Source organism: Mus pahari, chromosome 19 (assembly GCF_900095145.1).
Source record: "Mus pahari chromosome 19, PAHARI_EIJ_v1.1, whole genome shotgun sequence".
NCBI lineage: Eukaryota > Metazoa > Chordata > Mammalia > Rodentia > Muridae > Mus > Mus pahari.
The window spans coordinates 42,469,495-42,491,669 of record NC_034608.1 but is presented as its reverse complement, the minus strand read 5'-3'; the positions used below and the strand labels follow the sequence as shown (position 1 = coordinate 42,491,669).

Sequence of the window (22,175 nt, the reverse complement as noted above, 5' to 3'; positions counted from 1 at the left end):
TCTCTAGCTGCATATGTAGCAGAAGATGGCCTAATTGGCCATCATTGGGAAGAGAGGCCCCTTGGTCTTGCAAACTTTATATGCCCCAGTACAGGGGAAGGCCAGGGCCAAGTAGTGGGAGTGGGTGGGTAGGGGACCAGGGGGGGTATAGGGAACTTTTGCAGTAGCATTTGAAATGTAAATAAAGAAAATAATAAATAAATAAATAAATAAATTAAAAAAAAAGAGAGACCCTATCTCAAATATGGTAGAAAGTGTCAACTGGATTCCACACACAACCTTTGGCATGAATGTGCCTACATTTACATCTGTCTGTCTGTCTGTCTGTCTGTCTGTCTGTCTGTCTGTCTCTTTGTTCTCTCTCTGTCTGTCTCTCTGTCTCTCTCACACACACAAGCAGACAGAGAGAGACAGAGACAGAGGGAGAAATTTCTATTTTAGAAGGAAAATGACTGGGGGAAGGGGAACATAAAAATGTTCTTTTGTTGTTGTTGTTTTGTTTTTTATTTTTTTACACATCTACCAGTTTGGCCCTTTCCATCGCTGGGGACCTCATGGATCTGAGCATCTGCTCTGGACTGTGGACAGATACAGATCTGTATTCAAGGGACATCCCAAAAGTTAGTGGGTGAAAGGGTAGGGAAACGGACAGGGGCTTTGCAACCTGAAGGGTCCTTGGGGCATGAGCCAGCAGCTTGTGTTTCAGTGGTGTCCTGAACGGGTGTTGGAAGGTTGATATCATACCCCAGGTTGGAACCCTAGCAAATCATGTTAGGAGTCAGAAGAGACAAAGGACTGTTAAGGGGGTCTGCCATTGAGTGACTCCCTGACATTTTGGGGCTTGACTCACGAGGTGACACAAGCATCAGTTCTGCATGCTGAGATTCTCTGTCCTCTTTATCCTTTCTGGGGTGTGTTCTCTCACTCTCTGTCTCTCTGTCTCTGTCTCTCTTTCCTATCCCCCTCTCTCTCACACACATACACACCTCTGTTTTTAATCTATGTACATCTTTACTTCTATTTTGCATCATGTGCATCTATGCCTGTATCTATATATAGATCATATATATTATTTATAATCTATCATTCATCTAGAAAGCACTTTACATTGCTAGTTCTTAGTCTTCGATTTATACTAAACATTTTGGTGAAATGATTCTTCTTCTTTTCTCCTCCTTCTCCTCCTCCTTTCTCCTCCTCTTCTTCCTCCTCTCCCTCCTCCTCCTCCTCTTCTTCCTCCTCCTTCTGGTACAGTTTCCAGAGGTTCTGTGTATCATGTGTACAATGTGTTCCATCTCTGGGTTTTGCATCTCTTGCAGTGTGTTCTCATAACCAGCATTCTCACTGGGTCTCTCCCACGAAGCATGTGTAGGGTACAGGTGTGGAACACTCAGGGAATTCATGCTTGGTCTCCAGGTCACTTACCACAGGCAACTGTGGTGATTTCCTCGGCCACTAGAATTACTAATTGTCTGGATTCCTGTCCTAAAGGTGCTGCCGAGATCTCTTGCTATTCCTTTTGTTGAGGTATCCAGGAACTTGGGACTTCCGCCTATCCTGGTCCACTCTGACCTGGTGCTGACAAACTGGACCAAAAGGAACCCAGAAGGGTAAGGAGGGAAAGGATCCTTCAGTTAGCAGCAGACTGAGGAAGACTCAGGACTTGAATTGTCCTCACAGAAAAGGCTCAGGGTCTTTGGGCTGTTTTATAGTGAGCTGTGTGCTCCCATTCGTTTGCTTTAGGGTTCCGATGAAAGCGAATACACACATTTAAATCTTATTTATAATCTATCACCCATCTAGAAAGCACTTTACATTGCTAGTTCTTAGTCTTCAAAAAGTTCTTAGTCTTCAAAAAGACTGCTGAACTTTATGCTTTATGGAATGATGTCATATGGTGATGATGTCATATGATAATGTTACATGATGTCATATGATGGTGATGCTATATGATGATATCATGATGGCATTGTATGTTGATGATAAGCTTGCTTGTGACTGGGAACTGAATGAACCTTTGCATGTGAGGGAGGAGCTCCACCCCTGTTTTCTCTTCAGAGTTTATTTAGATACAGTTTCTCACACAATGACAAAGCTGACCTGAAATTCACACTGTAGCATAAACAGTCCCTGACTTGGTGATCCTTACACCTCCTCAGTCCCTTGACTACCTGCAACTAACAGCATGCACAACCAGGCCTGGCTTGATCTTTGACCAATTATACAGCAATGAAAAACTGGTATGCATTGAAAGCGCCTAAATCTAGCTTAGAATTGGAGTGGGTGAGATGATAAATATATGCATCTGGACTAATGTGAAGCTGGGTTTGTGATTCAAGGGGAAAGGGGAGAGGAAGTCTGAAGGGAGAATGTGTCTGCACTGGGGTGACAGGGTTGAAACCAACCCCAGGAAATGAATGTTCCAGCAAGTGAGGTACAGCACCCAGAAATGCAGATGCAGGATTGGGGCTCCCACCCTATTTCTTCTAGACCATCATCTTCCTAAGTCTTTTAAGATGTCTACCCACGGCTTATTAAGTGCTTTGAAGAAATGAAAGAAATAGAAGCAACACCATTCCCCCACCCCCAAACAGTTCAGTATTGAGACAAAGTAGCTCTTAATAGACGTCAAAGAACAACATAAACAGTATCTTTAAAACTCCTGGGGGAACAGCAGGGAAAGCCTGGTGCCTGGGCAGATGCTGATGTAAGGCCACTCCTAACAGGTGGGTAGGATTAGAGTAACTGAAGTGGGTCTGCACCGAGAGGCAGCTAAAGGGAGGCAAGCAGGAGTGTGTACCTGCACAGACACACAGGCTGTCAACAGATCTGGTGTCTGCTGTCACCCAGTGGCTCACTGTCCATCCTAGGTGTGTGCTGATCTGCACATGTGACAGGGCATTGCAGATGAGTGTGGGAGCCTGGGTACCTGGGACCCCAAGAATTATATCTTGTTATTAACCAAGTTGGTTTTTTTTCCTTTTTCTCTTTGTTGTCTCCAATAACTACAATGTGACCAGACCATTGGAAATCAGGTAAGATGTCCCTCTAGAACTACCCACTGTTACCTTTAAAGGCTCGTGATAAAGCAAGAGGGTGGCATGGCCGGCTGTATGGACAACACAGTGTCAGCTGTCTACAAACTCCTGAAAATTCGAAATGTATTAAAAGGTCCAAACATTAGCTCTGATGGAGGCTAGCTTTAGGGGTCCAGGGATTAATTTTTCTTAACCACATGGTCCTGTCTGTCCATGATAAAAAGTATAGTGTAAGAAAAAAACAAACCGTGGCTCTGTGAAAACCGGCAGAGATTTCTTATTTCTGAAGAACACCTGCAAAAGGCCAGACACAGGCAGGTCACAGTGACAGAAGGGTCCTTTTGAAATCCCTTCTTACCTGATGGACTGGAGCCCTTGTGAGTAGGAGAGGTCTATAGTCATAGGCTCCACCTTCCCCGGGGAGCAGAGATGGCAGAGAAGCCACAGTCACACCCTGTACACGTACACACACACACACACACACACCCTCCTCAGCTCTGTGAAGCATGCGGATGGATGGCAAAGATCCCCCAGGCTAATACCTCTGCTGGACCTTGGCGATGTGTGACTCACCTCCGCTTTGCTGTTTTGAGGTTTGAACCTGGGCTTTGCTTAATGCTGGAGATGCTGGGAACAAAGCAGATGTGTGAGGTTACTCATCTGGGTTCTGTATCAGGTCAGATTTGGCTCTGATGGGAAGACAGGACAGCAGCAGGTTGATTAGAAATGACCCCTCTCTTTCTCTTTCTTCTCTCATACATTCTATCCACAGTTTCCCCTCCCCCTACTCCTCCCAGTCCTCCTCCTACCTCTCTTCTCCCTAGATCCACTCCTACTCGCCCCCCCCAAAAGCAAGCCTTCTAGAGGTATCCTCCAAACCTGCCCTGACATAGTTACAAACAACAGCCCCTCACATCAAGGCTGGATGAGGCAACCCAGGAAGAGGACAAGGGAGGACTCCCACTGTTAGCAGAACACAAAGCTACACACAATTACAACATATGAACAGACGGCCTAGGTCACACCGATGCAGGTTCTGTGATTGTCACTTCAGTCTCCGTGAGCCCCCATGAGCCCTGCTTAGTTGTCCTTGATTCAGTGGGCTGTGTTCTCCTGGCGTCCTCAACCGCTCTGACTACTGTAGTCTTTCCTACCCCGCTTCTGTAGCGTTCCTGGAGCTCCACCTACTGTTCGTCTGTGGTAATGACAGGGTTCCGGCCAGGGCTCTGTGGCGGTATTTCTTCCTGTGTTAGAACTCAATTCTGGCCAAGTGGGAGTGAGTGGGCAGGGGAGCAGGGCAGGGAGAGGGTATAGGGGACATTCGGGATAGCATTTAAAATGTAAATCAAGAAAATATCTTAAAAAGAAAAGAACTCTAGTCAGGCACGGAGGCACACACCCATAATGGTCACAGTCCTCAGGTCATCGGAACTTGGCTCTAACTGACCTGGTCCTCTTCCTTCCTTGGCCTCTTCCTCCAGTAACTTGGAAACCATCATCTCTTTTCCGGGGGGAGAGAGCCTGCGGGGCTTCATCCTGGTGACAGTCTTGGTGGAGAAGGCAGCAGTGCCCGGCCTTAAGGTATCTTCTTAATCACCCTGCCCTCTCCCTGTGGTGGTTTTCCCCGCTTGGACAGAGGCCTCCTCCTCCTGGGGTTGACTATGAAGAGACAGATCTGAGTTCTAGCCTGTGGTGTCAGTGCCCTTTTAGCCTGGAGTGAACCGACTTCTCCGTCTACACCCAGGTACCACGCGCGGAGTGCGACAGACACCCATTGTGCTAGCTGTTCCACTCCATGGGCCTGCAGAAGCTAAAGCCCCAGAGGTCAAAAAGAAAAAGACCGTTTTTATGGAAAGATAGATAAAGGCATATCCATGCATCTCTGCGGTTAGTTGGGGATGCCAGAGTAGAAACGACCGTGGTATGGGAAATCCTGAAGGAATGAGAAAACACTTGTGTTGAGGCCCTGGATGTCACAATTTATGCTCCAGAGAGATTCCAGTAGTGTGGGTCACTCCGTGGCGATCTGCATCCTGCAGGGGTTTTAATAAAAAACTTACTTCGCAGCACCTCAACTGAGAACATGAATCTCATTCCTAGGCCCTGGTTCAGGGAGTGGAGGCTATTCGGCAACACAGCCAGGACACCCTGCTAGAAGCCCTGCGGCAGCTGAGACTTTCTATCCAGGATATCACCAGAGCCTTGGCCCAAATGCATGGTAAGATGCTGGAGCAGCGCCTCCAGTGGCCTGGCTGGACCTGAGCGGGTCCTACGTGGATGAGGGTGGTCCATGTCTCCACAAGATGGCGCTCGTGTTCTACCTTTATTTAGCGTAAAGGGTCCCAGTGAGAATTATTTTTTTCAGTAGACAGAACTATTTTTGTAGTATATTTTCATGTGGTGGGGGTAGCTTCTCTTCTCCAGGGTCCAGATACGTCTTTGGCATGCTGAGCTTTTGCCGAAGCCTGGGAGATTGGATTGGTCGCAAGGGGGAATGTTGATTGGATGTGCTTCAGCGTCTCAGGTTAGGCTTGCTGGCAGGCAGGGCTGTCCCGTGGGGGTGTCTGCAAGCCCCCCAAGAGTCATTTGCTTTTCCTCTCTGACCATGTTACAAATCCAGAAAGACCCTTATGATCCGCTGAAGGAAGTCCAAGGACCCGGGGAGCTCCCCAATATACTTCCACCCCATCTGATCCTGAGACAAATTTCTCTATGTGATGACTTTTTTCCCCCCAAGGTTTTAGGACTAGCTGTATTCACACACGCGACGAAGGAGAAGGACACGTGTCCACACTTTTCAAAGATGGCAACAGTATCCTCCACACCATCCCATGAGGCCTTTAGTGTGGGCAGGCCCTCCTCCCGTCTTAGCCTCTGAAATTCTTGCAATCAAAATAGGGCTTGAGTGAGGAGTTTAGTCCAGTGTTCAATGAGTTTTCATCCCCAGTGCTGAGACGCCATAGGAAAGGCAGTGTTCCTGGCACTGCCAAGCAGGCTGACAACAGTCAATCAGACAAGGACACACAGCTAAGGCTCTAAGGGCCATCCGATGATCCTTCCCCACTGTGGCACTGCGGAGTGGAAACAGGCTGCCTCCACCTTGCCTATGCAAGGCACCTTGCCAGCCAGTACAAAGTCAGCGAGGGGAGGGGCTCGCCATACTATAACAGTAATCATAAAAGAGAGATGGGCATGGGCAGGGGGTCGTGCGTGTCCTTGGCACGGCGTCTGGTCTGCGGGTACTGCTTTTGTGTGTGGTTCGGAGAGCGTGGCTGGGTGGATTCCCTCCGCTCCCAGTCCCCCAAATAGATTTTACCGATAACCAATCACTGTGTTTAGAGCCCAGCTTCAGCAAGCATCCTGGGTTTGCTCGGTCCCTCAGGACATCCTTCCTTCCCAGGCGTGTAGGGTCCATAAAAATGCCTTTTGTGGACATCAGAGGCCCGCTGCGCTGCAAGCCAAGTCCCCAGGCCTTTGCCCAGCTTAACATAGTTGTACAAATAAGGTTTGTTAAATGCCGTTTGCAAGCAAAAGTTCTCCACTGAAATATGGTCCCACCAGGGCTGTTCATTAGCTCTTACATAAGAAATGATTCAGGAAGAGCAGGTTGGAAATATAATCCCCCATACTTTCTTCTGAAGTTTTCATCTTTTGTACTTAAGTTCTTAATTCGTCTATTATCATCTGCGTATGCTATGAGATAGGAAATGAATTCAATTTCCCTCCTGCAGGTGACATCGACATGGTCTCTCGTTAGATTTTGTTAAAGGAACAGGTTTTCTGCAGTGGCTTCTGCTGTTTCCCTTTGGGTGTGTCTTTCTCTGCTCCGTGAGTCCTCAGACTCTTCTTCCTTTTCTCTGGAACATTCCCTCCCTACTTTTCTCCTTCAGGGGCCGGGCTGTCTCTCACGAGCTTTAGCAGGAAGCACGAAAAGAAAAACAGAACCCAAACCCTCGGTTGGGGACTTTGTTCAAGCTGCATCAAGTACGGATTGTGATATTATATGCAATTTCTAGCACAGAAAGAAAACAGGCAGAGATACAAGAAACAGCATAAAATATTAGCTCATATTGCCTGATGACCCCTTCTAACTCATTTGTCACCATTGCTGGGTGATCTTTATCTGTCACATGCTGTCTTGACACAAGGGCCCCTCTCTGGTGCACACCTTCGTTGGCTATCTAGTTTCCCTGTGTGAAAATTCAGTGTCTGCGTCTGTGTTTTCATGCGCAGGGTTCCTTGAGTTTCTTTCAAAGTAAGGCAGATGCCTAAACTCTGTGTTATGAATAGTCACCTGCATTCTTGTGTGTGGCAAACATAACTTTTTATTGAGTTACTTCTGCACTGTTTGTTTCTACCTTACAGAATGGAGCCGGTATTTAAACGTTAACTTGGAATCCAGCTCTTTGGTAAACATTCTTATTGATTACAGCAGTACTGTACAGGTTAGCTGGGTTTCTATGCAGAGATCTTTGTTGCTGAGATGTATATTTAGGTTCATCATTAATTATCTTTTTCCTTTTATTAAAAATAATTTTCCCTCACATAATATATCCTTCCCTTTTCTCCTCACTTCCTGCCCACCTTCCCTCCCATCTATATCCACATCCCCTTCTGGGTTACACTGGAAAACAAACAGGCTTCTAAGGGGTAATAATTAAATAAAGTAAGATAAAACACAAACTATCATATTAAGTTGGACAAGACAAACAGATGGAAAGGAGCCTGAGAAAAGGCACACCTACACACACACACGCACATGCACACGCACACACGCATATATGCACACTCACACACACATGCACACACTCACACATATGCACACACTCACTCACACACATGCACACACTCACACATATGCACACACATACACCAAGAAACAAAGGCCAGATATAATTGCACATGCATCCGCACACTCACTAAACCAGAAATCATAGCATATACACAAAGGACCTGTAGGGTAGAAAAAAGTGTGTGTGTGTGTTTGTGTGTGTGTGTGTGTGTGTGTGTGTGTGTGTGTGTGTGACAGAGAGAGAGAGAGAGAGAGAGAGAGAGAGAGAGACAGAGACAGAGAGAGAGACAGAGACAGAGACAGAGACAGAGAAATGAGTCAGAGAGACAGACCCTGTCTAGAGCACTGGCTAGTTTTATGTAAACTCAACACATAGAGATCATCTAAAAGGAGGGAGCCTCAGTTGAGAAGAGGCCTCCATATGTTAGGGCTGTGCTCAAGCCTGTGGGGCATTTTCTCAATTAGTGATTGATAGGGGAGGACCCGTCCATTGTGGGTGAAGCCACCCCTGGGCTGGTGGTCCAGGGTTCTATAAGAAAGCAGGTTGAGCAAGCTATGAGGAGCAAGCCAGTAAGCAGCGCCCCTCCATGGCTTCTGCACCAGCTCCTGCCTCCAGGTGCCTGTCCTGTTGGCGTTCCTGTCCTGACTTCCTTTGATCAGGAAGCATGGTGTGGAAGCATACGATGGATAAATGCTTTGTTCCCCAAGTTGCTTGGGTCAGGCTGGTTTCTCACAGCGATAGCAACTGTAACCAAGACAACATATGAAGTAAAATAAAAAATAAAAATATGATACACTCTTGAAAATGGAGGGGGTAGGAGTTCCTGCTGTGTCATGATGAGAGACTGAACCTCCAAAGATGCCATTTTGTTCGACTCCTGCTGCAGTCTAGTCCTGGACATGCAGCCTGCCCTAAGAGGTGGGGACCAGGATGGGGAGTAGTGATCGGGATGTAAAATGAATGAATGAATGAATGAATGAATGGGGAAAAAGAGCATTTTTGTTTCCCTAGTGAGACTCCCTTAGAGAAAACTAAGTTTTCCTTTTAAGTAGCTATCACTTAGAGACAACATTGGGGTAAGGGATGGGTGCATATGTCCACTTCTCTCAGCGTGACCCTGTGTGGTGCAAACCAGTGCAGGCCCTGTGCAAGCTGTGACTTCATTCACCTTGTTGATTGAAAAGGCCTTGTTTTCTTGGTGTCCTTCATCCCCCCCACCCCCTGACTCTTAATCTCTGTTTTCTCTACCACATGGTTCCCTGAGCACTGAGAGGGGTTTTGACGGAAACATCCAAGTCCATTTAGAGCTGAATGTTCCAAGGTCTCCCACTCTCTGCACACTGTCTGACTCTGGGTCTCTGCGTTTGTTTCCCATCTGCTGCAGGAGGAAGCATCTCCAATGGTGACTGAGCAAGTCGCTGTTCTCTGAGAACAGCAGAACATCATCAAGAGCCATTGCTTTGCTTTTTGTTTGTTTGTTTGTTTGTTTTTAAAGTCAATATTATTTAGTTTCCCCCTAGGTCCCTGGGCTATCTAGTTTCAGCTTCTTGGTCACCCAATCAATTTTGGGCATAAATTCCATTTTGTGGAGCAGGACTTAAGTCAAATCAGATATAGCTTAGATGCTCCCACAAACTTTGTACAATTGCACTAGCATATCTTGCAGACAGGATACCACTGTAGAACAAAGGGTTTGTAGCTGTGTGTATGTGTGTGTGTGTGTGTGTGTGTGTGTGTGTGTATACTACAGAGTGCCTCCCTGTGCCAAAGAAGCTGTCATGGAGGATGGAGGATGAAGGTTCTGTGTTGTCACCAGCTTGGCTTCTCCATGTTCACAAACTTGTGTGACTGTTGTTTTCAGCAATGGGGACTTCTCAGTGTGTGAAGAGCGACACATAGTCTCGGCAACAGCCTGGGTTGTTTGTTGGGGGGAGGGAGGTGGAACACCTTTGGTCAACAACTCAATTAGATATAACCCGATCACAGTACTAGAAGTTTTGTTTGGTGACAAGAGATGTTCAATGGGGGCCCTGCCGCCCCCTTATTTGGCAATTTAAGTTATGTCGCCTTCATATATGCATATTTTTTAGGAAGCCTCTACTGGGTTAGGTTTCCACACTTCCCCTCAAATGGCCCTTGGTTTTAGCTGTCTCTCACTGTATTCCTTCTCTCCCTCATCCAGCTCTTCGGTCCTCTCCCCACTCCATTCTCTTGTTCTTGTCCCATCTCCTGTCCATCCACAACTGCCTATTCTATTTCCCTCTCCTAGGGAGCTCTATCTCCATGCCCCTACCCCAACCCCTTACTTGATACCTAACCTTTGTGGTTCTACTGATTGTAGTTTGGTTGTCATTGACCTAATAGCTAACGTGCACACATAAGTGAATCCATACCCTATTTATCTTTCTGGGTCTGTGTTACCTCACTCAGGATGATTTTTTTTTCTAGTTCCATCCACTTGCCTGTGGATTTCATTCGTCTTTTTTTTTTTTTTTTTTTTTTTAATGGCTGAGTAATGAATGTTCCATCGCACAAATGCACCGCATTTCCTTTCTCCGCTCATCTGTGAGGGACATCTGGGTTGTTTTCAGTTTCTGGATCCTGTGAGTAAAGCAGCCATGAACATGGCTGCGCAAGTGTCCTTGTGGTAGGATGAAGTGAATCCTTCGGGTATATGCCCAGCTGGATCTCGAGGTAGATCAATGTATGATTTATGCTGTGATAATGTTTCTTTTGTGAACCCGGGTCCACTTGTGTTTGGAGCATAGATGTTAAGAACTGGAATGTCCTCTTGGTGAATTTTTACCTCTGATGAGTATGTAGTGTCCTTCCCTATCTCTTCTGGCTGGTTTTGGTTTGCAGTCTGTTTCATCAGACATTAAAACGGCCATGCCAGCTTGCTTCTTAGGTCTATTTGGTTAGAATATCTTTTTCCATCCTTTTGCCCTTAGGCGATGTCTAACCTTGATGTTAAGTTCTGTTTCTTGGATGTAGCAGAAGGATGGATCCTGGTTTTTGCCTCCCATCTGTCACTTTGTGTCTATTTATTGGGGGATTGAGAATATTGGTGCTGAGAGCAATCAATGAACAGCGTTTGATTCCTGTTATTTTGTTGTTGTGGTGGTGGTGGTGAGCATGTGTCTGTGTATGCATATGCATGCATGTGAAATGCACATGTGCATGCACATGTACATGTATGTGTCTGTGTGTTTTCCTTCTTTTGATTTGCTGATCTTGGATTATTTATTCCTTGTGTTTTCTTGGGTTAATCTCTTTAGACTGGAATTTTCTTTCTATTACCTTCTGTAGAGCTAGATTTGAAGATAGATATTGCTTAAATTTGGTTTTATCACAGAATGTCTTATTTTTTCCATCTATTGGTCATGAATTCTTACAACTTTTACCTCTTCCTTCTGGCGTGGGAGCTCTAATACAGTCCTAAATGGAAGTATGGATTCTTCTTTTATGAATCACTTTTGAAATATCTACCGAATATTTTTTATATTTTCATGTAAATTTGATTGTATCTATCAAAATGATCACTTGGCTTTACCTTTAATTCATCAAGTTGTGTAAAGGAATAATTCCTATACATCCCACTTCTTATGCAAAGGGCTGGATATAGTATTTAACAATCTGGAGGAGAAGAGAATATCAAAGTCTAGGAGAGGTCCCAGAAAACAGTCTAGCACAGGGGACACAGTCACACTGGTGAAGAGAGGGTGTGACCACACTAGGGAGTCACACCCAAGAAGAGAAGGTGTGACCCCACTGAGGAGTCACACTGGTGAAGAGAAGGTGTGACCACACTAGGGAGTCACACTGGTAAAGAGAAGGTGTGACCACACTGAGGAGTCACACCTGAGAAGAGAGGGTATGGCCACACCAGGGAGTCACACTGGTAAAGAGAGGGTGTGACTACACTAGGGAGTCACACCTGAGAAGAGAAGGTGTGACCACCCTGGGGAGTCACACTCTAGAAGGGAGAGTGCAACCATACTAAGGAATCACACTTGAGGAGAGGGTGAGACCACCCTGGGGAGTCACACCTGAGAAGAGAGGGTGTGACCACCCTAGGGAGTCAGGAAGTCACACTGGTGAAGAGTGGGGGGGGGTGATCACACTGAGGAGTCACACCCTAGAAGAGAGGGTGAGACCACACTGAGGAGTTACACTTGAGGAGAGGGGGTGACCACACTGAGGAGTGTCTGAAAGCATTGAGACTGTACATCTCAGGTTATCGAGGCTTCAGAGAAAATGGACAGGGAGAAGAGACATGAACTGGATTCTGTGTGCAAAGAGGGAAAAAGAAGCAGATGTGAAGGGCATGCTGTTAGTTAGACTTTATCTAAAGATGTTTCTTTCAGAAATAAAGAGATATAAGCTTTAATCTGGATGAGATAAATGTGGTCTAATTTCCCAGAATGTAGAGGAACTCAGTAATGTAGCAAGATCGGCCTTTCAAAGCAGACCAAAGACATTGAGAATTAATATATCTATGATGGCGTGCTTCATTAGGTGGGAGTCCTGTATGGTATCCCATCCTCCCCTAATGTGACCCATCAGTGCAGCTTGGGGCTAAGTGCTCTATTAACTTGTGGTGATCCCTGGAAAGCCCCATGGGGTAGAGGAACTCCTGGATGTCAGTCACTTGCTCTGCCTCTCTTGTGAAAGCGACAATCTCTGTTTTCCTTCCTTCTCTCGACTTCCCATATTCTCTTGCACATCCTGTCTATTTGAAATGTTTCTTAAAGGATGCTCTTAGTCTCTCACTGGTGGTGGTGAAGTACAAAACCCTGCTGCACAGCTAACAGAGGGGGCTAGCATACGGAACGGATTAACAGCCCTATGAGGGCCCACGCCCTCCTCAAGAGAACATTCCATCTGTATTTGGTGCTGCCATTCTGGGCTCTGCATAGATCAGATAGGGGTGGGAAGCCCGGGGTAAACAGCAGGGTCCAGGCACATGTGGCCAATTGCTTTTTGCCCGTGGTAAAGTTCATGTTTGATTGCTCTCCAGATTATGTGGACCCAGACATATTTTACTCGGTCATCCGGATCTTCCTCTCTGGGTAAGTACAGTCCCCCAGATTTGTGTGAGGACAGACAGACAGAAGCTTCCTAAAGTAAGAAGTATAGCCAGTGACGCAAGCTGGCAAAGTCACCGCCTGGGTCCACTCTAGGAGGCTGGAACCCAAGAACCATCAGAAGGAAAAGGGTTCCAAGACTGGGAACTTAAGTCCAAAAGGGGTTGTCTTCAGCCACCAGAGTGAGACTGTGGATCCTCTGAGAACCCCAACTTGATGACAGGGCAAAAAAAAAAAAAAATGATGGGAGAGAGAGTGGGCAGCGGGGAAGAATGTGGGGAGGAGATGGAAGGGAGGGTAGAGGTAAGGAAGTTTGGAAAGTGATAGCCAGAGTTTACCTCTCTGCCCGTTGACCTTTGAGGACATAGCATTCAGGGGACCCATCAGGAGACAAGAGTCCAGGCTGTCACCTGACTGAACCATCAGTGCCTTGATCTTAGACCCCCTCTCCTTCAGAGTTGTGAGAAATACAGTTTGATTGTTCATATTCAGCCTGAAGTGTTTTGCATGGTGGTAGCAGGAACAGCTATTCACTGATCCTGGTTACCCTTGATTTGTCTCAGGGCTATACACTTCTCTGTCTGTCTGTCTGTCTGTCTGTCTGTCTGTCTGTCTGTCTGTCTGTATGCCTGCCTGCCTGCCTCTCCTGCCCCCTGCTCCATCAAGCACATGTCTTCACCCAGTTATTTCTACCTTGACGTGATATAACCAGGTTGCCATCCAATTCACCAACCAACAGAGCCGATTCACTTTTGAACGCTTGTGTCTTGTTGACTTGGAGGTGCCGGTGAAGCTATCAGGAGAAACATCCAAGCTGTGCCTGGACACAGTAAGAGACAGACCAGATGCTGAATCCATTACCATTACTGCCAAGTCCCACTGGGAGAAAAATCAAAGTGTGCATGTGTGCATGTGTGTGTGTGTACGTGTGTGTCTAGAGCTGAAATTTTTTATTTCCTTGCAAGTATCAGACTAGAGTTTTCCTGGCCTGCTAGGTCCTCTGTTGCTTCTCCCTACCATGTCCCCAATTTGACTCCTGACACAGCACTGGCACTTGGCATTTTTCTAGAATTACACATTTTCCTGACTTTTCTCTTGACGACTGCCAGGGGAAATTTCTCTTAAAGGGGCTCTTGTGGCTGCATTCCATCTAGTCGGATGAGTCAGGGAAATTCCCACATTAAAGCTAAGCTGATCAGTGGCCTTCATCCCCTCTGAAAAGTCCTTCTGCCCTGTCCTATAATAAATATATCATGGTGACCGGAACAACTCATAGTATTAAGAGTCCTAGGAATTCAGTTGGGAACCTTGGGGAGCTATTTTTAGAATCCTACCCACCAGTGTCTTTCAAAGGAATTGTTCTACTTCCTCTTGGCAGAGACTTGATAAGAACCAGAAGGGAACTTTGTTGGCATCGACATAAGTTCTGGGCAAAGACAGTTTTTATCTGGTGTCTGGCATAAAGGCCATCCCCCCACTTCAAAAGCCGAGACTGTTTACTGTGCAGCTAAGTGGCTGTACATGATCCTAAATGTAGCTGTAGTTCCAACAAACATCTGGATTGTTAGGAGTTTCCAGTAGACTTGCCTTTAAAATGTCAGCCTCGCCATTCTACATCTATCTCGAGTTTCTCATTTGCTTCTTTAAAACACATTTTTATTTAAGAGTGGATGTTGTGTGGAAATGAGATGTATTCGCTCCAGTCCCTAGCCTGCCACAGGTCTCAGAGAGGCCAGGAGCGGGGCCCAAGATGCTCTGGGGGGGGGGGGGAACATTGCTTCGTTTTGTTGTCTGCCTTAACTTCCTCTTTCCTCGGGATTGTTAGAAATGCACCAGGAGCAGGTCTAAAAATAACCTTACCATAGAGGCCGGAAATGAAAATGGCCCCATGCCTTTCCAAACGGCAGCTCGGCCCTTGAGAGATGCTCACCTATGTGGAGAAAGAGGCATTTGTGTCTCCTAGTGCTGCTGGGCATGGGGTGTGAAAACAGACCTGAGTTTATCATCTGACCTCGGTGCTGGTGTTTCCTGCATCCTCATCAGCATGGCTGGCTTTGGCGAAGGCACTCCGGCGAGTGCTGAAAGGACACTACCTGATGACGTCCTTGACATTTGTCATATCTGATAGGTCCCTTAAGCTAGCTGGGCCCTTTTGAGCACTGGCTGTGTCATACTGACTGAAAAGCTCTTTTCTCATTCATTCATTCATTCATTCATTCATTCATTCATTCATTCAAATAAATCCATGGAGAGGGCCTACCACATGCTAGACACCATTGTATGTGCTAGAAACAGCAGTAAAAAAAAAAGCAGTCATGTGGCCCCTGTGGAGCCTGTGACTTCAGGATGGGGAGAAGGTATTGACAAAGCAAACTGAGTCAATGCAAACATCCCACAGCATGCATTACAAGAGGCTGCATGAAGCAATGCCAGGTAGGATGCAGGATGCTACGGAGGGACCACTGGGTGTGATGGCTCAGGTATCTTGCTTACTGATATCTAGAAATACCACATCCCTGGTGATACGTGAACAGATATCACGGGCAATGGAGTGGGCTCAGAGGAAGATTCTTGTTCTAAGCGGAGGGAACAATTCCTATGACCAGGAGGAGGGAGCAGACATGAAGAACAACAGAATCATATGTACCTGAGAAGAGGGATGCCTGCCGTCGTGGAGGACTCTCAGTGTGGGCAGTGCTGGCTTCCGTTCTGAGTGGCACAGTCCTGTTTGGGGCTGCTGAATGGGGTAGGGTGGCAGAGAACAAGATTACAAAGAAAGCATCGGAGGTGGACCCAAAGGGAAGATGCCAAGATGGAGATGAATGTCAATCATCTTGAAGATGAGGCTGGAGGTGAAGTCTATCCATCCTGTGGATCCTAACGCCTGTCACAGAGAAACAGGAGCACGTGTGTGCCCTTGGCTGCTCTGGACATAGATTGCAGCCCGTGTGCTGGTGTGGACCAGGTCCATTATCCACATGGCCGTCATGTCTGCAACATCGCCTGCTCATAAAGTATCATTCTACAGTTTCCCTAGCCCTGGACTCTTATATTGTTTTTGGGTTGTTCACGGGCCTCTTTGGATTCCATTCAAATCCTCGAACAGGTGCAGGAAGCAGGTTCACGTACAGACTAGGGGAACTGAGGGTCAGAGAGGCTGTGTAATGTGGCTGAGAGATGAGAGCAGCGGCAGGCATTCTTAACCTCCGGGGTTGCTAGAACAATAAATAGCTGGTGCTTACTGAATGTCTAATATGCAACAGACACCTGGCACATAGTATTTGGGTCGGCTCTTACAATGACCCATAAGCTAAGTATGAATGTCAATGCCAAACATAGCTCTTATCTCAAAGGAATTAAGAGTTAGTTTATTCTTTGGCCAAATGTTAGTGGCCAGAAACACACATTCCAGTTGTCCCAAATTAACATGTTCCAGTGTGGAAATGAAGGAGTTTTTGTAGCTCAAGGGCAAAGCAAGTCACCAATCAAGGGATTTTGTGAGAACACTGGTGGGGGGCCCCAGGCAGGCAAGTTACAGCAAATAAGAAGAACTCTGTACACAGTCACATTCGGATGATGAATAAAAGCCCTTTCAGCTTTAAGGTGGTGGGAGCCTGTTGTCTACTAGGCCAATACATTCCAAACCATCACAACAATATTGGGTCAGGCGGGAGGGAGTTAAAAGTAAGCCCAATGTCGTTTGGCTCCAGATCTTCATCAAACATTCCAACTCTCCACGATCAGTCAATCAATCAGCTTTGTAGAATCTTTAACATAGGCATGGCTTCCCCCCCCCCACCTCCTCCCTCACACACCCAGCGCCACCTGGAACTTCAGTTCATACTAACACTATTCAGATGAGGGAGCCAAGGCTTTGAGAGGTCCCGTGTGCTAACCCAGGGCTAACAACCAATGCACAGCCAAGTTGAGCTTAAATTCTGTGTCTGCCCAGAATAGAGACCTTGTCCCACAGCTTGCGTGACGCTCCCTTCTTCCTGTGTATCCTTTCCTCCTTTCGTATGCTGTATCTCTTTCCTGAACATGACTTCCCCAGTTGGTTACTATTCCACTGAAATTCATGGAATGGCTGACCTCAAACAGTCACCAAATCTGGCAGCCTGGCTTCTTGTTGCATTTGCAACCTCAGAGCAGAGTCTGGAGAAGGTCTAGGATGCAAGCGGGGGAGTTAGCCTGGACACAAGGCTTGGATTGACAGGGAGCAGAAATAGCCATGTAAACTTGCCACTTACCCTGTCAACCAGGGGCCAGTTTGCTTGCTGGCAAAAGAGGTCAGTGTGCTTCTTGGTGAAGGTAGACATCTACGGGATAAAGGAAAGTAGAACTGTAATTTAGGGATGCCAGTGTGTGTGTGTGTGTGTGTGTGTGTGTGTGTGTGTGTGTTTGGTCCTGGAATGCTGGGAGGTCTGAGAACTTAGCTCAAGCCTTTGATTCTTTAGGAAAGAAGGTAAAGATTGCCTGGCCCTATCTACTGCCAAGTGGTCAGGGTGGGAGAGTGAGTGTGTGCTCATGTATGAGGTGTGAGCACTGCAGGTGTCTGCGTGGTGTGCCGTAGTGCTCCACTGACCTTCATGCTGTGCTCCCCTAGGCTTCAGCTAACAAGTCGAGACTAGGTCAAGTCATGGAGGGTAAACAGAAGAGAGAGAGAGCAGAAAATGAGGGACACAGGAAGGGTAGAGGGGGAAAGAGAGGCATGGGAAGCTCACATGTGACCAGGAGCCCCAGGCTTTCTTCTTCCAGCCGCCCACAGGCTCTGGGGCTAACAATGTTGGTTACCCCGCCACTCTCCATCATCATGCTTGTCATCACTGCTGTGACAAACCTCTTGATAATGGTTCTCACGGAGCATTGAAAGGCAAGCCAAGTTTAATACCACGAGCATTTCCAGGTGTTATGGGAAATAACAGTTAAGTGTCTGGGTGTGCTTGTGTGTAATTGGGTATCTGTACTGGTGGGGTTATCAGTGTCAGGCTACGGTGTTTGTGATAAGTAGAGGGGTTGGAGTCTTGTTCAGAGCCTTTATCTTGTGCTGTCGATGGTGGTGATGTAATAGGTGCACTCCTGTGACAGAGCTGTTTAAAGCATTGTAAGACCAGTGAGTATAGTTCCTCCCTCGCTTCTCTGGAAGAATCCTTTAAGTGGAGCAGAAAAAGGCTCCACCATGGTGTGGTGTAAAGATGAAGTCAATCTAATACTTCCTTGGGTACTCTAGCAAGCTTCATTCACACTTTTTATTTCTTCTTCTTCTTCTTCTTCTTCTTCTTCTTCTTCTTCTTCTTCTTCTTCTTCTTCTTCTTCTTCTTCTTCTTCTTCTTCTTCTTCTTCTNTTCTTCTTCTTCTTCTTCTTCTTCTTCTTCTTCTTCTTCTTCTTCTCCTTCTCCTTCTCCTTCTCCTTCTCCTTCTCCTTCTCCTTCTCCTTCTTCCTCCTCCTCCTCCTCCTCTTCCTTCTCTTCCTCCTCCTCCTCCTCTCCCCTCCCCCTCCTCCTCATTATTATTATTATTGCTCCTGTCTAGGTGGAAGGACAACCCAGCCATGCCTGTGGGGCTGGTCTATGAAGGTGTTGCCACAGAGCCTCTGAAGTACTCTGGAGGAAGTGCAGCCCAGAGCTCCGTGCTTCATGCCTTCGATGAGTTCCTGGGCATTGAGCATTGCAAGGAAAGCGGTGAGCAGTGCTCCGTTCTCACTGACGCTTTGACAGGACAACTAGGCAGAATAGGGAGCCGTCTCTAGCAACTGATAAAGCTGGGTGTAAATGAAAATGTCCTGAGGTTTATCCTTGCCTAAGCCAGCAGGCAGCTGTGCGCATATACCCTCTCTTACACTGAGTTAGTCAGTATTGGGGCATCGGATCTCATTAGGGTCTTCAAACAGTCCTGTGACCTGGGTTGTTCACTGTCATGATGGCTTGGGTCTTTTATCCATAGTTTCCCCTTTTTACAATGAGGCAATTATGTCAAATTGAAAGGCTAGGACCTTGTGTGGCTCTGTCTGGAGCAACAAGAAGTAGTGCTGAACTTCTCTGCTAAAGCCTTCCCCATGAATGGCCCAGCCTCCCACTGAATCCACGTGGTCCAGGCGAGGGAGCTGTCATTTTGAAGCCTTTAAAATAGTTGTTATTGATTTTCCTGGCAGCATACAGCTATCCTTTAATGACTACCAAAAAGGGTATTTATTGCTACCAGACTTTAACTTGGATCAGAACCAAAAAGAATTAAAACTCTCCAGCATGAACCTGTTCTCTGGAACAGTCAGGGTTGTTTCTGGGTCTCAGCATTTGATTTTAGTCAGTGACTCTCAACAACCAACCAACTAACCAACCAACTAACCAACCAACCANCCAACCAACCAACTAACCAACCCCAACCAATCAACCAGCCAACCAACCAGCCAACCAACCAACCAACTAACCAACCAACCAGCCAACCAACCAACCAACTAACCAACCCCAGCCAACCAACCAGCCAACCAACCAACCAACTAACCAACCCCAACCAATCAACCAGCCAACCAACCAGCCAACCAACCAACCAACTAACCAACCCCAACCAACCAACCAACTAACCAACCAACTAACCAACCAACCAGCCAACCAACTAACCAATCAACCAACCAGCCAACCAACCAGCCAACCAACCAACCAACTAACCAACCAACTAAACAACCAACTAAACAACCAACTAACCAACCAGCCAACCAACCAGCCAACCAACCAACCAACCAGCCAACCAACCAACCAACCAACCAACCAACCAACTAACCAACTAACCAACCAACTAACAACCAACTAACCAACCAACCAGCCAACCAACCAACCAACCAACCAACCAGCCAACTAACCAACCAACAGCCGCAAAACCCAACCCAAACAACATCAGTTAAAGGTGTAATGATTTTCAAGAAAACTGAGTTTTCAGTGTTGTGGCTTCCCTGGGTTTTTACGAAAAATACCAATGTTGCATGGTAACTTCCATTTCTTGGCTCCCCTCACCCAACCCCTCCCAGTTATAAGTATCTAGCAAACAGAATTCACCAGGGTGTTCTGCCAGTCAGTGTAAGGGTTTGTGTGTGCTGGTAGACACGTCTCTTAGTCCTCGGCAGGGAACAACACATCATTCATGCACACGGACCAGTAGATTTCCATCCAACTTTATTATCGGAGAGATTCTTGCTTCTTTTTCTCTCCTGTGTCTCCTGTCAACAACCAGAAATGAACATTTGAGCTTTTGGCAGCTATAACTAAAGCCCTAAGAGGCTGAGGGAGAGCTCTATCAAGCATTTCTGGTACCTGAGTGTTTGGAACAGCAGGCAACCTTTGAGCTAAGGTATTTCTCCCGGTTTTCTTTCAGTTGGCTTTCTACACAGGATGAGGGACTACATGCCACCTTCCCATAAGGCTTTCCTGGAGGATCTCCACGCAGCTCCTTCTCTGAGAGACTACATACTGGCCTGTGGTCCTGGGGGCTGCCTGACGGCCTATAACCAGTGTGTGGAAGCCCTGGTAGAGCTGCGCAGTTACCACATCAATGTCGTGGCCAGATACATTATCTCCGCTGCCACCAGGGCCAGGAGCAGGGGGCTGACTCATCCCTCACCCCATGCCTTAGAAGACAGGGGCACTGGGGGCACTGCCGTGCTGAGCTTCTTGAAGAGTGTCAGGGAGAAGACCATGGAGGCCCTCCTGTGTCCTGGTGCTTAGCAGTCATCTCCTGCATCTTAGCGCTTAGATGGTCTCATCCCTGTATCCCAGTGCTTAGAGGTTCATATCCCACATCCCGGTGCTTAGCTGTTCTCATGCTGTATCCCAGTGCTTTGCAGCAATGTACTGCATCCTAGTACTTAGTTCTCATCCTGCATCCCAGTGCTTGGCTGTTCTCGTGCTGTATCCCAGTGCTTAGCAGTCATGTCCTGCACTCTAGAGCTTAGTTGCTCTCATCCTGCATCCTAGTGCTTAGCATTTTATATCCAGCATCCTTGTACGTATCAGCCACATCTTGTATCTTAGTGCTTAGCACTCAAGTCTTGCATCCTAGAACTTAGCTATTCCCATTCTGCATCCTAGTGTTTAGAGGTTCACATCCTACATCCTAGTGCTTAAAGGTTCACATCCTGCATCCTTGTGCTTAGCAGTTTACATCCTGCATCCTTGTGCTTAGCAGTCTTGTCCTGCATCCTAGAGCTTATCAGTCATGTCCTGTAGGAGCCAGAACCAGGGTTGGAGCTCTGTCTGAGCCCAAGCATGGCTTTACTGCTTTGTTCATAAATTGTGGCTCCCACCTCGACCCCACCCCAGCCAGTTTGCTTGCTAGAAAGCTTTCTGCACTCCCCAATCTCCCTGCCTCACAGCAGAGAGCTGCAGCCACGTCCTCCTCATTCAGTATTAGGTGGGCAAGTCGGAGATACCCAAGCTCAATTTTGAAAGAATCAAGTTGCTTTGGGGCATGTTATTTCATCTTTTCTTACCCTGGGCCTCTCCCCTTCTTCCCTACCTCCCTGGTCCCTCAGTCTCTCACCCCCCCTTTCTCCTTTTGCCACCCTCCCCCTCCCCCTCCCCTGTTTACTCTCTTTCCCCTCCCCTCTCCTCACCTCTCCTTCCCTTCTTCCTTCCCTTTTTGTCTGTGAAACACAAGGTCTGATGGGCCTCAAACTGTGATCTTCCTGTCCCACCCTTCAGAGGTTATATGTATGTGACGTGTGTGTGTGTGTGTGTGTGTGTGTGTGTCCGTTTCTTTTGTTTTGCCTGAGTGGAGATGACACCCACAGTTTTGCACACATCAGGTCATTGCTCCACCACCTGGCTACAGTCCCAGCTCTCTGTCTTCTTGAAGGAAAGTCTTGAGGAGTTGCCTAGGCTGGTATTGAGCTCTTTAGCCCAGGCAGGCCTTAGTCTGAGTGGCTGGGATGTACAGGGATGAGCCACTGAGCCATGCTGCTGCTGCTGTTAATGATGATGATGATGGTGATAACGACGATGACGATGACGATGATGATGATGATGATGATGACAATGACGACGACGATGATGCCAACGATGATGATGACGATGATGGTGATAACGACGATGACAATGATGACAACGATGACGATGATGATGATGATGATGATGATGGTGATAACGGCGATGACGATGATGATGATGATGATGATGTGAAGATGGTGATGACTACAGTCACCGCAATGATGACAGCAAAGATAATGGTGGCTGCCTCTTCCTTTTTTGTTTGTTTGTTTTTTGTTTTTA

The 22,175-nt window shown here is 46.9% G+C and overlaps 1 protein-coding gene across 1 annotated transcript in view; it reads left to right on the top strand.

The window, feature by feature from the left end:
- Positions 1 to 21,924, top strand: part of Ido2 (indoleamine 2,3-dioxygenase 2) — a 47,650-nt gene extending 25,726 nt beyond the window's left edge. Inside the window, exons 4-10 of the mRNA XM_021219878.2 lie at positions 1,492 to 1,610; positions 3,021 to 3,035; positions 4,520 to 4,619; positions 5,139 to 5,256; positions 12,852 to 12,903; positions 18,451 to 18,599; positions 20,284 to 21,924. Coding sequence (XP_021075537.1) covers positions 1,492 to 1,610; positions 3,021 to 3,035; positions 4,520 to 4,619; positions 5,139 to 5,256; positions 12,852 to 12,903; positions 18,451 to 18,599; positions 20,284 to 20,633 — 903 coding nt within the window. The 3' untranslated portion in view covers positions 20,634 to 21,924. The remainder of the gene's footprint in view (positions 1 to 1,491; positions 1,611 to 3,020; positions 3,036 to 4,519; positions 4,620 to 5,138; positions 5,257 to 12,851; positions 12,904 to 18,450; positions 18,600 to 20,283) is intronic.
- Positions 21,925 to 22,175: the final 251 nt, after the last annotated feature.